The 13,483-nt window shown below is 38.8% G+C and overlaps 2 protein-coding genes and 1 pseudogene across 4 annotated transcripts in view; 2 read left to right on the top strand and 1 right to left on the bottom strand.

Annotated features, from left to right (window-relative positions):
• The window catches only part of LOC136251934 (uncharacterized), a 68,804-nt gene extending 59,935 nt beyond the window's left edge, over positions 1–8,869 (top strand). For all 3 annotated transcript variants that reach the window (XM_066044320.1, XM_066044321.1, XM_066044319.1), the window contains 6 exons: positions 3,617–3,898; positions 3,965–4,118; positions 4,168–4,260; positions 4,325–4,438; positions 4,502–4,587; positions 8,546–8,869. In XM_066044320.1, coding sequence (XP_065900392.1) covers positions 3,617–3,898; positions 3,965–4,118; positions 4,168–4,260; positions 4,325–4,438; positions 4,502–4,587; positions 8,546–8,768 — 952 coding nt within the window. In that variant the 3' untranslated portion in view covers positions 8,769–8,869. The remainder of the gene's footprint in view (positions 1–3,616; positions 3,899–3,964; positions 4,119–4,167; positions 4,261–4,324; positions 4,439–4,501; positions 4,588–8,545) is intronic.
• Positions 8,870–9,081: 212 nt separating this feature from the next.
• Positions 9,082–12,770, bottom strand: LOC136251613 (uncharacterized; annotated as a pseudogene).
• Positions 12,771–13,083: 313 nt separating this feature from the next.
• Positions 13,084–13,483, top strand: part of LOC136250836 (uncharacterized) — a 118,318-nt gene continuing 117,918 nt past the window's right edge. The window contains exon 1 of the mRNA XM_066043161.1: positions 13,084–13,398. The gene's annotated coding sequence lies outside the window, so the exon portion shown is untranslated. The remainder of the gene's footprint in view (positions 13,399–13,483) is intronic.

Here is a 13,483-nt window from a genome sequence, read left to right as displayed (position 1 = left end):
CATGTAGAAAATTCAGCCACAAACAAATTGCCCTGTAGAAAGATCAGTTAGAAGAAGTTACCTTGTAGAGAGTTCAGCTACAAAGAAACCATTCTGTAAAGAGCTCAGCTGCAAACAAATCACCTGCACAGAATTCAGCTACCAACAACTCACCCTGTAGAGAGATCAGCTAGAAGAAGTTACCTTGTAGATTGTTCAGCTACAAACAATTCACCCTGTATAGAGAGAGCAGCTAGAAGAAGTCACCTTGTAGAGTGTTCAGTTATACAAAGAAACCATCATGGAAAGTTCTATAATAAATATGTGTATTATATATATATATATATAATTTGTACATTTACTGACAAAATCAGAAATATTTAAAGTGCATCTGCTTCATCTTTTCTTCTTCCTGTGGTAAAGAAAAAAAGATAGGTTAAAAAAGTCCCAAAGCCGGCCATAGGCCGGCTTTAGGGTACACAAATACAAAAAGAAGTGAAATCTAATGCAAAATAGCCAAGCTGTAAAAAAAGAGTACGGCCCTTAAAAAGGCTATGTTGAAAAAAGATGTGAAATCCAAGGTGGCAGCCAAGAAATGGCTGTGATGGTAGGTTAATGGTAAAAATTTTAATAATGACAATTTAGGTGAATTTTGTGCCGCTTGGTCTTGGCAAAAAAATTCACCTAAATTGCCATTATTAAAATTTTTATCATTAACCTACCATCACAGCCATTTCTTGGCCGCCACCTTGGATTTCACATCTTTTTTCACCATAGCCTTTTTGAGGGCCATACTCTTTTTTACAGCTTGGCTGTTTTGGATTAGATATATATAACAGATATAAAATAGGTAGTGCTTTGTACTAAGTATTATGCATATACTAAATTACGAAAGTGACGCCTTAATTAGCAAATGTGGGGGTAGCTTATCACACAGTTAACAAACTGAATATTTATAGTGGATTTTTGACTTGGAACTATTAGATAATAGTGGTAAGAGGTTGTAGCAGTGTGAAATGAAAGTACCTCGTGTAATCAAACCAAACCTATTAAATGGTACACAAATATGCTCATTAATTTGTACTGAGAGTAAGTATATATGTCCAGGGCTCCTGATAATTTTTTTGAGTGTACTGCCAAACTGCCAGTACAACACAGATTTTGTCCTGTCAAAACATACGGTACCTAGTGTTACGTTTCCAGTACTAAATATGTAGTCATGCCAAAAGCATGTCATAAATTAATGTAACACACTGTTTCTAGTCCAGTTCAACAGTCTTTTAGCTATTAAATGAAACTTCATGCATCCCACAAGTCAAAGGAAACACTGGATAAGATGGTTTTAAATACATGCATCCCACAAGTCAAAGGAAACACTGAATAAGATGGTTTTAAATACATTTTACACATTCATAAATAGCTGACAAGTACAAGTAGGCTGGTGTTCAAACATCATTGTTTTGGCTGTTTTGGCTTGAGGTAAAGCTTGTGGCCACAAACCATACACAAACAGCTTAATTAAGTATTGTTGCCTTTGTAAGGCTGCTCTCCAGCAGTAGTGTAGCATTCTGTCTGAATGGACCTTATCTGCAATGATGTCAAAGCACAAAATGGCAGCCAATAGTGTGGACACTTTTGTACAGAGGCTATTGGGAGAGATGGCGATTCGCTATTACAAGGCAAATGAGCATGGTTTTGCGTTGATAGCAAACTTAAGTCTGGTTTCATCTGGTGGGACTATTTTGTATCACCACATCACGCTAACTAGCCTTTTACCTTTATTATCCAATAGTTCCATGTCGTGAAATCCGCAGACAAAGCTCATTTTAGTGATTACATACAAAGTGCCCACACCGAACACGGCCATTTTGTCAATTATGATGTCATTGTGGATAAGGTCCATTATCCAGCCACAATGTCCAGACAACAAAATTAACCAGTCATTGCACAATATTGACCAGAAATTGGCTGATTGTCAATGTTATTTCAACCTCTGTATGCCTCACCTGTGTCTTCATCTGAATTTATAAATGTTATCATAGCATGCCACCATCTTTCTCTACCTAATGCTGCCATTTTTATTTTACAACATAATTATGTATATATGGCTCATTGTATTTGTTGAATTAACACTTCATAGCTTATACCTTTACACACTTCCCAGGCGATATAAGATCATCAATCATAATAGGTACACCAGAGCACACCAAAGACTGCTCTGGGTACAGACAGAGTCTCAGTGTAATGAACAAACAATAAAAACACTTGGGTATTATGTACAGTACAATGTCCTTTTCCACACACAGAACATCATGTCAACATACTGTAACCTATGCAGACTGTGAACCCGCACTGAGAACATGAGACTGTTTCTCTGTAATCTGTCATTTTACAGTGTGGGAAATAATATAGCAATCGCATTCAGGAGGTTAATATCTCTCTAATGTTCACAGCAAAGCAAAGCTTCTTTCTTCTGAAATAGGGAACATCAGAGCATTTCCACTCTGAGGGCGTACACACATGCGCATGCACTCATTCCCTCCCTCCCTCACACACACAAACACACACACACACACACACACACACATGCATGCATGCACACGCACTCATACAACCTCATTTATAGTACTTGTTCTATAACCACACATTTAAATGTAGATTTGTCCTTAAAGGATAAATTGTTGCTAGTATATTTAAATTAAAAATGAAGTAGGGATCCTAGTGATAAAAGTAGTAAAACAAGAGATGGATGATAGCACGTATTACAGCGTAGCTCTGTGAGAAAATCCCTACACTGGCAATTATTTTGTTCAGAGCCAAAGTAGGGATTTTCTCACCGAACTATGCTGTATTACCATCATTTATCTCTTGTTTCACTACTTTTATAGCTTGGATCCCTACTTAATTTTTAGTATAGCAGTTTGTTAGTTTTTTGTTATAGCATGAAGCTACCACATATGACTGTTCAATTAGGGTGACTGCTGTATTAGAGTATATACCAAGAGGTGTGGTCACTATTCTGTTGTTTTTTTCACCATGCTATCATTATTAATACAAGTAGACAAATAAAGAGTAAGCTAAGGTCATTGAATTTGAACAGATAGGTTGTTTAGAGGTGTAGTCTGCACGCTCAATTGTTGTTAGTTAACCAAGATCATAAATGGACGTGGTCTCAAACCTTTTATGAAGTTACAGATGTATACCGGGTGTTCACTACCTTTTACAGTAGCGTTAGCACTTTAAATAAATAATTTTGTGGCATCTAAATATGCTGCTCAAGGAAAGTGCTGATATGGAAGATTAACATCTCCATATGGTTTTATTGCATGAAGAAGAAGATGACCAGCCTATTGAAGATAAAAGGAAAGATAAGCTGCGGAGGGCACACACTCATCGCAACCCCAAAAAGGCACATGACACTGGTGAGCTTTAAACTCTATATTTACAGATGTTTCTTGTTTTAATGCTGTACTTGATGGACTAATATTATTCTGTAAAAGTGATTTTCGGTGCATAAGATGTCTCTAGGATGAATTTTTAAAGGCGGCATTTTAGGCAATACACATTGGAAATCTCTACTTAAACATTGCTACTGTACTGTTTGATGATTATTCTTATTATTATTATTTAATTGTAGAGTTTGTGAAGAATTAGGATCAGGAGAGTTTGGAATAGTTGCCCGTGCCGTGTGGAAGCCTTCATCATATAAGAAAGTAGAAGTTGCTGTGAAGACTTTAAATGCAAATGTTAGTACTAAGGATAGAGTACGATTCCTCCAGGAGGCTGCCATAATGTGCCAGTTTGATCATGAGAATGTGGTCAAGCTTCATGGTGTAATGACAGATGAACCTGTCATGATTATATTAGAATATGTATCCAGGGGAGACCTGAGGAATGTGTTGATACAGCTTCAACCATCGTGAGTATAATTTGAGCTTCATATACTGTACTCCATGTAACTGTTTGTTTTCATCAATGTATATAGAGGTGGAGGAAGCGTTCCTACTAAGCTGCCAGTGCTACTGCTGAAGTTTTGTCAGGAGATCGCAACAGGAATGACTTACCTTAATGGTAAACAATTTGTTCACAGAGATTTGGCAGCAAGAAATATTCTTGTTTCTGAATCAGTTACATGCAAGGTAAGAGAATAATTCACACAGAGGTTACTGTGGTGCTTTACTTCTGAAGATTGCTGATTTTGGAATGTCACGTGATCTACTTGATGAAAACTACTATGTCACATCAGGAGGGAAAATACCAGTAAAATGGACAGCTCCTGAGGTACAGTGTATATATGCAGTTTTATGCATATTGTAATAACATGTTAACTGCTCTCTAATATTAGGCAATACATTACAGAAAGTATTCTGGTCAGAGTGATGTGTGGAGTTATGGAATTGTACTATATGAAATATGGAGTCTGGGATGTGAACCATATGAGTGGTTAACTATTGTAGAAGTATGCACATAACCTTTAGTGTTGTATACATACAATTCATGTGTTAATTTATTTTCTGGCTAGACAGTAGAGAAAGTTGATACTGGATACAGACTCCCACCACCTCCTGGTTGTCCCAGAGCTATATACCGAGTGATGATTAAGTGTTGGTATGTGTGCGTGGATTGGATTTCATGTTATGTACATAATGGAGTGTTGATATTGAATTTTTAGCTGTGTAGATTTTGATGTATTTATAATTTGATTTTTATCAGCTTGTTTATGTAAACACTTGTGTTACCACCTGCTGCTAATTGCAAATACACACCTTTAAAACTGATGTCCACTGAAATGGTAAAATACACTTTGGTCAATCCTTGCTGTTAGTGGGGTAGGTTGGTGCATGTGATTTAGTCAGATTTAGTAGATACAATACATTTTAGTGTATTGTGGTTAGTCAATTATATTACTTCACAATGCATCAGAGGAAAATTTTAGTACACGTGAGGTGCCATTAGTGACATAAGTGTCTATGTACAGCTAGATTCAATTTAGTTTCATGTCATATCTACCATAGCAACTTGAAACACTGCAGCCAGTTACTTGTACTGCAGCCAGTTACAAGACTACAGGAGATAGTGAATTTTCACTGGTCTTGTGATGAAAATCACTCAAATACACTTCTTAACAGGACTGTTAATCAATAGTACAGTGGTCGAAGCATGTCTAAGTTTATTTCTAGGATGTTTTGAATATATTTAAGGGTCCAACACAGTGGAAGGAGGAAGAGAAGTGTGAGGTAAAACAATTGCGATAGTGCCACTGGCCCAAGATATGTGTGAGACACTATCCCTACCAGGCAGAGAAGCAACTCAGGAAAGTATAACATAGATAGCATTGTTTGTGTCATGGTACTGCTAATCCAGCAATTATATTACTTCACAATGCATCAGAGGAAAATTTTAGTACACGTGAGGTGCCATTAGTGACATAAGTGTCTATGTACAGCTAGATTCAATTTAGTTTCATGTCATATCTACCATAGCAACTTGAAACACTGCAGCCAGTTACTTGTACTGCAGCCAGTTACAAGACTACAGGAGATAGTGAATTTTCACTGGTCTTGTGATGAAAATCACTCAAATACACTTCTTAACAGGACTGTTAATCAATAGTACAGTGGTCGAAGCATGTCTAAGTTTATTTCTAGGATGTTTTGAATATATTTAAGGGTCCAACACAGTGGAAGGAGGAAGAGAAGTGTGAGGTAAAACAATTGCGATAGTGCCACTGGCCCAAGATATGTGTGAGACACTATCCCTACCAGGCAGAGAAGCAACTCAGGAAAGTATAACATAGATAGCATTGTTTGTGTCATGGTACTGCTAATCCAGCTTTGTAAACAAACTGAACAAATTTTATTTCAGTGGAATGTGAGCTTCAATAGTGCAAAGCACCTACAGGCTGAACTACAGGTAACCTCAGAGCAACTTTGCTATTGCTTTCCAGCAAAACGTCCAAGTAATCTTGGAATACTATGAAGTTGAAAAGGAGAGCTTGGTATTGCTACCTGCCTGTACATTGGACTTTCACTGTTTATTTACCTTTCCCATTGTAAAGTGTGTAATAACAGTACTTCCAGTTCTATTTTTGTCTTAGGTCATAACATAACGTAATTAGACTTTGTGGCTTAATATCTCAATATAACAACATAATTAAATTATTTAAAAGGTGTTTTGTGCATTGCATGATACAAACAATAACATATTCCAAACTAAATAAGAAATCATAATTTTGAGGTAAAGTGCTGGAAGGGATTTTACACTTGTGTAGGAAGCATGGTTCCTACACGTGTAGTGCTTTATTGAGAATTTTGCCAGAATTTGTAGGAAATATTCCCACACTGTTGAATTTTGTAAGAAAGATTCCTACACTTGGCACAAAGTGTAAGACATCTTCTTGCAGTGTAGGAATAATTCCTACAAGTGTAGGAATCATTCCTACAAGTGTAGAAATCATTCTTACAAGTGTAGGAATTGTTCCTATAATTCCTACACTTGTATGAATTATTCCTACACATTATGTCATGTGTAGGAATCATTCTTACAAAACTCAACAGTGCAGGAATATTTCCTACAAAATTTCCTAATGTTGCCCTACACGTGTAGGAACCATGCTTCTTACACATGTAGGAATCATGCTTCCTACACAAGGATAAATTTTGGTACATCACAGAAAATTTGCTGTGTTTTTGAGAAAAAAATGCCACATCTTAAAGTTTTGGTTTCTTATTTAGTTTGGAATATGTTCAATGTATTTATTCAATAAAATGGCAAGTGAATTTTCCATTTCAGTGGACTTTTAAAAAACTATTCTTTTATCTAGATATGTACCAATCTACCGATCTAGTATTGGTACTGATACAGACAATTTGAGCAACATTGGGTATCTCCAATACTGTGTACACCTTTCTATTCAACGTACTTATTGTGGTGGTCACCTGAAAGTGATGGTTATCCATATGTCTTGTTGCAAGAATCCATTAGTTGCATCATGTGATTATTATTAGTTTTTAAATGACTGTTTTGCATCTTAAGGGCCAGAGCTTTGTAATAAACAGCCTGTTGTCATTCTGTGGAAGACACCCTGAAAAGAAGGAAGTTAGTGGAGACACCTTGTTAGGAGTTCGTGTCATTTGCTTGAAACTTTGCCAGTATACATAGTCTGGTTTAGGATGGTATGCTAGAGAGTTTATATTACTTGCTACATCGCTTTATTCTTGAATACTAGTAGTGTTGCACCGATATGAGATTTTGCCGATATTCTGATAACCGATATTGGTTAATATTTTCAAGCCAACAAACGTAGCCGATCTGATATAGCACAGCATGTCTATTATGTAGCAATTTTTACTAGAAATTTGATTGTAAATGACCAGTTTAGCTTGTTTATAGTGGCAGTATCGCTACAAGTTGACAGTACACTGAAGCAGTAATAACAACATTATAATACAGAGTCAATACATTTGTAACATCATTTGGTGCACATGAGCATGTATTTCTAAATCAATGCATGCATCTGTATCTGCTGCATTTTTTCATCTTGGTGTTGATCCAATACCGATATGTAAAAAACATAGCCGGTATATGGTTTTCCGATAGCCAATCCAATTATCGGTGCAACACTAAATACTAGTGAAGGAGACCTCTATTATTGTGTAATATTAAAATGATTAACAAGTACACAAAAATTGGAATTTTCGACTAGAACAGGGACCATAACACATTGATAAAAAAATACTGAAACAAGCTGGAGTGGTGCATGATATTAAATCACAGTAAAGCAACAAGAAGTGCTATATCTATACTGTGCTCAAGATACCATAATGGAAATGCACAGTTGGAATACAACTTAAACGGTACGGTCCCTACTTAAACGGTATGATACTAGGCATTGATATCCAATTCATAACTATTGGTCAGCTAGAACTGGCTGTAGTATAGGTATTGCTTTGTGCACAGCATAAGTTTCACAAATATCTTCTAAGTGGGCTGAAATTTCTTTGTGACACTAGAAAGTGGAAACTGGAAGTGTTGCTAATTCTTTTTGACATTTTAGTATTTCCAGCATGCTCATTTAGCTACACTACTCTATTCTAAGCACACACTGGTGATTGGTCACCTAACTTTTCCCATTATACAACAAATCATACATATCACTCCCTTGCTGCAACTACATGGGTGTCACAATAGAAGCAAGAGAAACTTGGTTTGATAGTACATAAAATAACTTTTTACTATTCCAAATATGTTGCAATGGATATGGAGTGATCGGTGAAAGTAAATTTGTGCTTTACGTAACAAGAATCATGACTTTTTCTCATGCAATTAGCAAAATTTGGAAAATTACAAGCACTCTGCGTAAAGTGTAAGTATATATCTTCCCGTATATAAATTCCAGGTTTTAGGTTGTATAAAAACTTTACACTATACCTCACATGCTGAAATGGTTAAGGAGTAATTTTGTGAAAGTCGATTTTTTGATTGCGGACCCTAATGTAGCTATTAGAATAGTTCATACAATGTATATCACTACCTGGGGTCTCTTGCTATCCCATATCTGTTTCAGGAATCCTGAACCGAAGTCAAGGCCTCAATTTGGACAAATTACACAGCTACTATCTGGTAATCATAACTACTTGTTGGGTTGGTCTGATGAAGACAAGCAATATGGTGGTGAAGAGGCTATGAAGTTGGGAGGTCGTGCAGAATGTACCAATGACCTTTACTATGATCTGCAGTTACAGTATAATCGCAAAGAATGTGTCAATTATCGTTATCATAAGCAGTAGCATACAACCATCTAGGTATTATTTTTGTACACAATATTAATTATTGTTGTACGTATTTTGCATACATATCTAGCTAACAGCTTTAAAACATTTGAAATGATTTCCACCAATCAATGTAATATAAGTATATATTACTCCTTGCTTTTAACCCACCTCTACTGTGCCTGGACACAGGGTAGATTCTATACCACCTAGTGTCACAGCGTGGCTAACTCTGTCACGCTGGACTTTACTCGTAAATAGTTCACTGAGCTTTGACTAACAAAAACTAAACTTTTATTCATTGATTCAAAGTATTTATAGGTACAAAACAATGCACAAAATTCTATCCTATATTATACAAAGCATGCATGCAGAAAAACAAACAAAAATTCCTAACCTTTGCAGTACACAACAACAAAATCAAAATTCCTAAAGCAGCATTACAACACCTACAAAATGTGCCTACTCTACAAGTTATGCAACTACAAAAATCACACTAACAAATAAAACAGTTCAATCTCTTACACTCCTCCCTGCTGCTACTCTTGATAGAGCATCAGCATTGCCATTAAGTGTTCCTGCTCGATGCTCCACCACAAACTGGTAAGGTTGTAATGCTAAACTCCACCTTGCTAATCTTGGATTAGTGTCCTTAAGGCGGTCCAGCCACTGTAAAGCCCGATGATCCATTTGGATTGTGAATAAACGACCCAGTAAGTAGACTCTGAAAAAATCTGTGGCCAGTCTAATTGCCAGACATTCTTTTTCTACAGTGGAATAACGAACCTCTCTGGGTAACAACTTCTTGCTATAGTATGCTACTGGGTGGTCTTTTCCCATGTTGTCCTCTTGACTGAGTACTGCTCCAATTCCTCTCTCTGATGCATCAGTTTGGAGGATAAATGGTTGGGAGAAATCAGGGCTTTTCAGAACAGGGGCTGAACGTAGTAAATCCTTCAGTCTCTGCCAGGCTTGCTGACATTGTTCAGTCCAGACTACTCTATTTGGTGCACTCTTCTTGGTCAAGTCAGTCAGGGGGATTGCCACTGAAGCATAATTTGGCAGAAACGTCCTGTAGTATCCAGTAATACCGAGAAACATCTCACTTGTGTCTTATCAGTAGGGACTGGTAACTCTCTCACTGCTCTTAGTTTGTCAGTTTCTGGTTTCACTATGCCTCCTCCCACAATGTGGCCAAGGTATGTACAGTGTTCCATAGCATACTGACACTTGCTTGGTTTAGCTGTTAAGCCAGATTCTCTCAACCGTGACAAAATTGAGCGTAAATGTTCAAGGTGCTCTTCCCATGTTTCACTAAAAATCACTAGGTCATCTAAATAAACAGCCGAAAATGATTAGAGCCCATGTAGGAGACAGTCCATCATCCTTTGGAATGTTGCTGGGGCTCCCTGTAGGCCAAATGGCATCATTCTGAACTGAAAGAAACCAAAGGGTGAGTGAAAGGCTGTCTTATCACGATCTGATTCAGCCACTGGGACTTGCCAATACCCTTGTGTCAGGTCCATTGTTGAAATAAACTTTGCTTTTCCCAAACGGTCTAATAAGTCATCAATGCAAGGCATCGGGTAAGCATCAACTCTAGATACACTATTCAAACGACGGTAGTCAACACATAGCCTCAATGTGCTGTCTTTCTTTTTGACCAACACTAATGGAGCTGCCCACTGACTGGATGATGGTTCTATTATCCCACTTTCCAGCATCTGATCCAACTCAGCCTTCACTGAATCACGATAAGCATGTGGTACACGATAAGGAGGGCGGCGAATTGGACTAGCATTTCCTGTATCAATAAAATGTTCCACTAGGGATGTTCTTCCGGGTTTGGATTGGAGCACATCAGTAAATTCCTCAAGCAGTTGCTGCAACTGGCTCTGTTGATTGCTCCGTAACTGTGACCCAATAGTTGGTTGTCCACTCTGTTGCTCAGTCCAGGCTGTTACTGTATCCTCCAGCGTGTCATTATCTGATTCTCCTGACTGCTCCTCAACCCATAAACTGATCTCAGTGTTCTCTGTAAGGCAATGAAACAGTTTAAGCATGTTCACATGAAAAACTCGCCTCTTTCTCCTTCTGTTGTGCATGTCAATCAAGTAGTCCACTTCTCCAATATGTTTCACCACCTCATATGGGCCTTGCCACTGAGCTAACAACTTACTAGTAGAGGTGGGGAGTAGGACTAACACTTGGTCTCCTGGCTGAAATTCTCTGTGTCTTGCATTCTTATCATACCAGTACTTCTGGTCCATCTGAGCCTTTGTCAGATTCTGCTCTACTAATTTTGACATCTGTTGTAACTTTTCTCTAATGTCTAGGATGTATGACACCACACTAACATCTTGGGACTCTGCTGCTTGCCAGGACTCTTTTAATACTGACAGTGGTCCTCTGACACTCCGTCCATATAACAGTTCAAATGGTGAGAACCCTGTAGATGCTTGGGGAACTTCTCTGTAAGCAAAAAGAACATATGGCAGTAACTTGTCCCAATCTTTACCTTCCTTATCAATAACTTTCCTTAACATCAGCTTGAGGGTTTGGTTGAATCGTTCTACCAGCCCATCAGTTTGTGGGTGGTATGGACTAGTTCGTATTCCCTGCACCCTCAACAGTCTGTAGAGTTCCATTAGGAGTTTAGATGTGAAGTTGCTACCTTGGTCTGTCAAGATGTTCTGAGGAATGCCAACACGAGCAAACAACTTAATCAGTTCTTCAGCAATGTTCTCAGCATCTATACTCCGAACTGGTATGGCCTCCGGATAACGTGTGGCATAGTCACATATCACTAACACATAGCGATTTCCACTGCGGCTTCTGGGTAATGGACCAACTATGTCCATGGCTATTTTCTGGAATGGAGTTGCAACAATTGGTAGTGGCACTAGAGGAGCTTTGAGCACTTTCTTGTGACCAGACGTCTGGCACTGTGGACAACAACGACAAAACTCCTCCACATCTTTGCATAAGGTTGGCCAAAAAAATTGCTGTGCCACTCTCTGTCTAGTTTTGTCCTTCCCCAGATGGCCAGCCAATGGAATATTGTGAGCCAGTTCTAACACTTTTGAACGACATTGTACTGGTAAGACTAATTGTTCTATCACAAGTTCTGGTGCTTTCTTGGATGGCTTCCACTGGTGGTATAGCAGCCCATCATTCCAATAGGGTTAGTTGCAAACTTACGTGCTCCAGCAAAGTAGTATCTTCTCGCTGTAGTCTCCTCAACTCATCTGTAGATACACTCAGTGGGGGTGTTGGTGCCTGCTGTGCTAATGTCTGATGATGTTGACAGTCTGCACGCTTCTGGCTTCTGGTCTTCTTAGGTTTATCTCTGGTTAACAAAAATAGTTCTTCATCAAATTCACTGCCAACAAGAGGCACACTTGGCTTCACCCCACACTGTTGTTCACTCTCTTCCATAGCCACATCTTCTTGTGTTGGTCTGAGAGACTGAGCCCTAGTCACTACCATTAAACTCTGTTCTGAAGTATATGGCCGGACATCAGCTATACCCAACAATTTGTCCAACTCTGGAACATCAGTGCCTAACAATACTGGCACTGGGAGTGTTTTGGATACTGCTGCTTCCACACTCAGTAGTAGTCTGTCTACCTCCATCTCCAGTTTAGCCACCGGATACAGTACGGTGTCACCATGGGCACATCTAATAGTGATAGCATCTCCTTTAAGGTACTGTCCTTCATGGACCAGGTCTTCTCTCACTATGGTTCCGCTACAACCTGTATCTAACACAATGTTATCAACAGTAATGTCACCAATTTGGCCACTCCGACACACAGAGGAAGCCTTACTAACTGATAATTGCTGCTGCTCACCCCTACAGAACATATTTGCCTTCATCGGATTTGCCGGACAAGTGGTTGCAATGTGGCCTCTTTCTCCACAATTGTAGCACTTCACATGGCTTAGTTCTGTAGACTTCCCCTTAGAGTCAGCTGCACTAATGCCACTCTTACTCTTTGGTTCCTTAGACACGTCCATTCTCACCACAGAATGAGCCTTATCCGCAATTACGTCACAACGCAAAAATGGCGAAAAGTGTGGGGGCCTTTTGTACAGAGAGCCATTGGGAAGAAACCAAAAGCAGACCGTAGGACTACTCGAGAAGTACGGAAATGCGTGCCCCTACATAGTAAGATAGTTAATAAGCCTCACCAGAGTTTTCTCATGCTTTCTTCACGTGGAACATCTCGAAACATTATCCCTTCCATACAAAGTATCCCACTTGGCCCCCACACTTTTCGCCATTTTTGCGTTATTTTCGCGTTGTGACGTAATTGCGGATAAGGCTCATTGGCTTCTGTCTTTTTATTCTCACTTCTGTTCCCCGGACAGTCTTTAGCAAACTGTCCTGTCCGAGGCAAAATCGACCAATACGAGTCAGTGTATACGAAACACTAAATTATATTTAATAGCAACTCACTGATGATAGGCAACCAGCTTGAGGAATAAGACGTCATGATTCTGCCGAGCGCACCTTGGGATAACAAATTAAGTCCTCATAAAGTCACGTGAGTCGGACCAGCACACCAGGCCATCAGGAGTGAGATCGGGAGACTGAAGAGAGTATTCTTTGTTACTGCTGACGAGCGCCAACTGGAAAACGGAGGTACGTACGAGTGACCTTTTTGTTTCGTCAGCGTCATCTCTTCATCTTGAACGCCGTATTTTAGCTTGTGGTTGTGTTGTTATTG

This window comes from Dysidea avara, chromosome 3 (assembly GCF_963678975.1).
Source record: "Dysidea avara chromosome 3, odDysAvar1.4, whole genome shotgun sequence".
NCBI lineage: Eukaryota > Metazoa > Porifera > Demospongiae > Dictyoceratida > Dysideidae > Dysidea > Dysidea avara.
The sequence above is the reverse complement of the archived record's forward strand: the minus strand, read 5'-3'. Positions and strand labels throughout refer to the sequence as shown.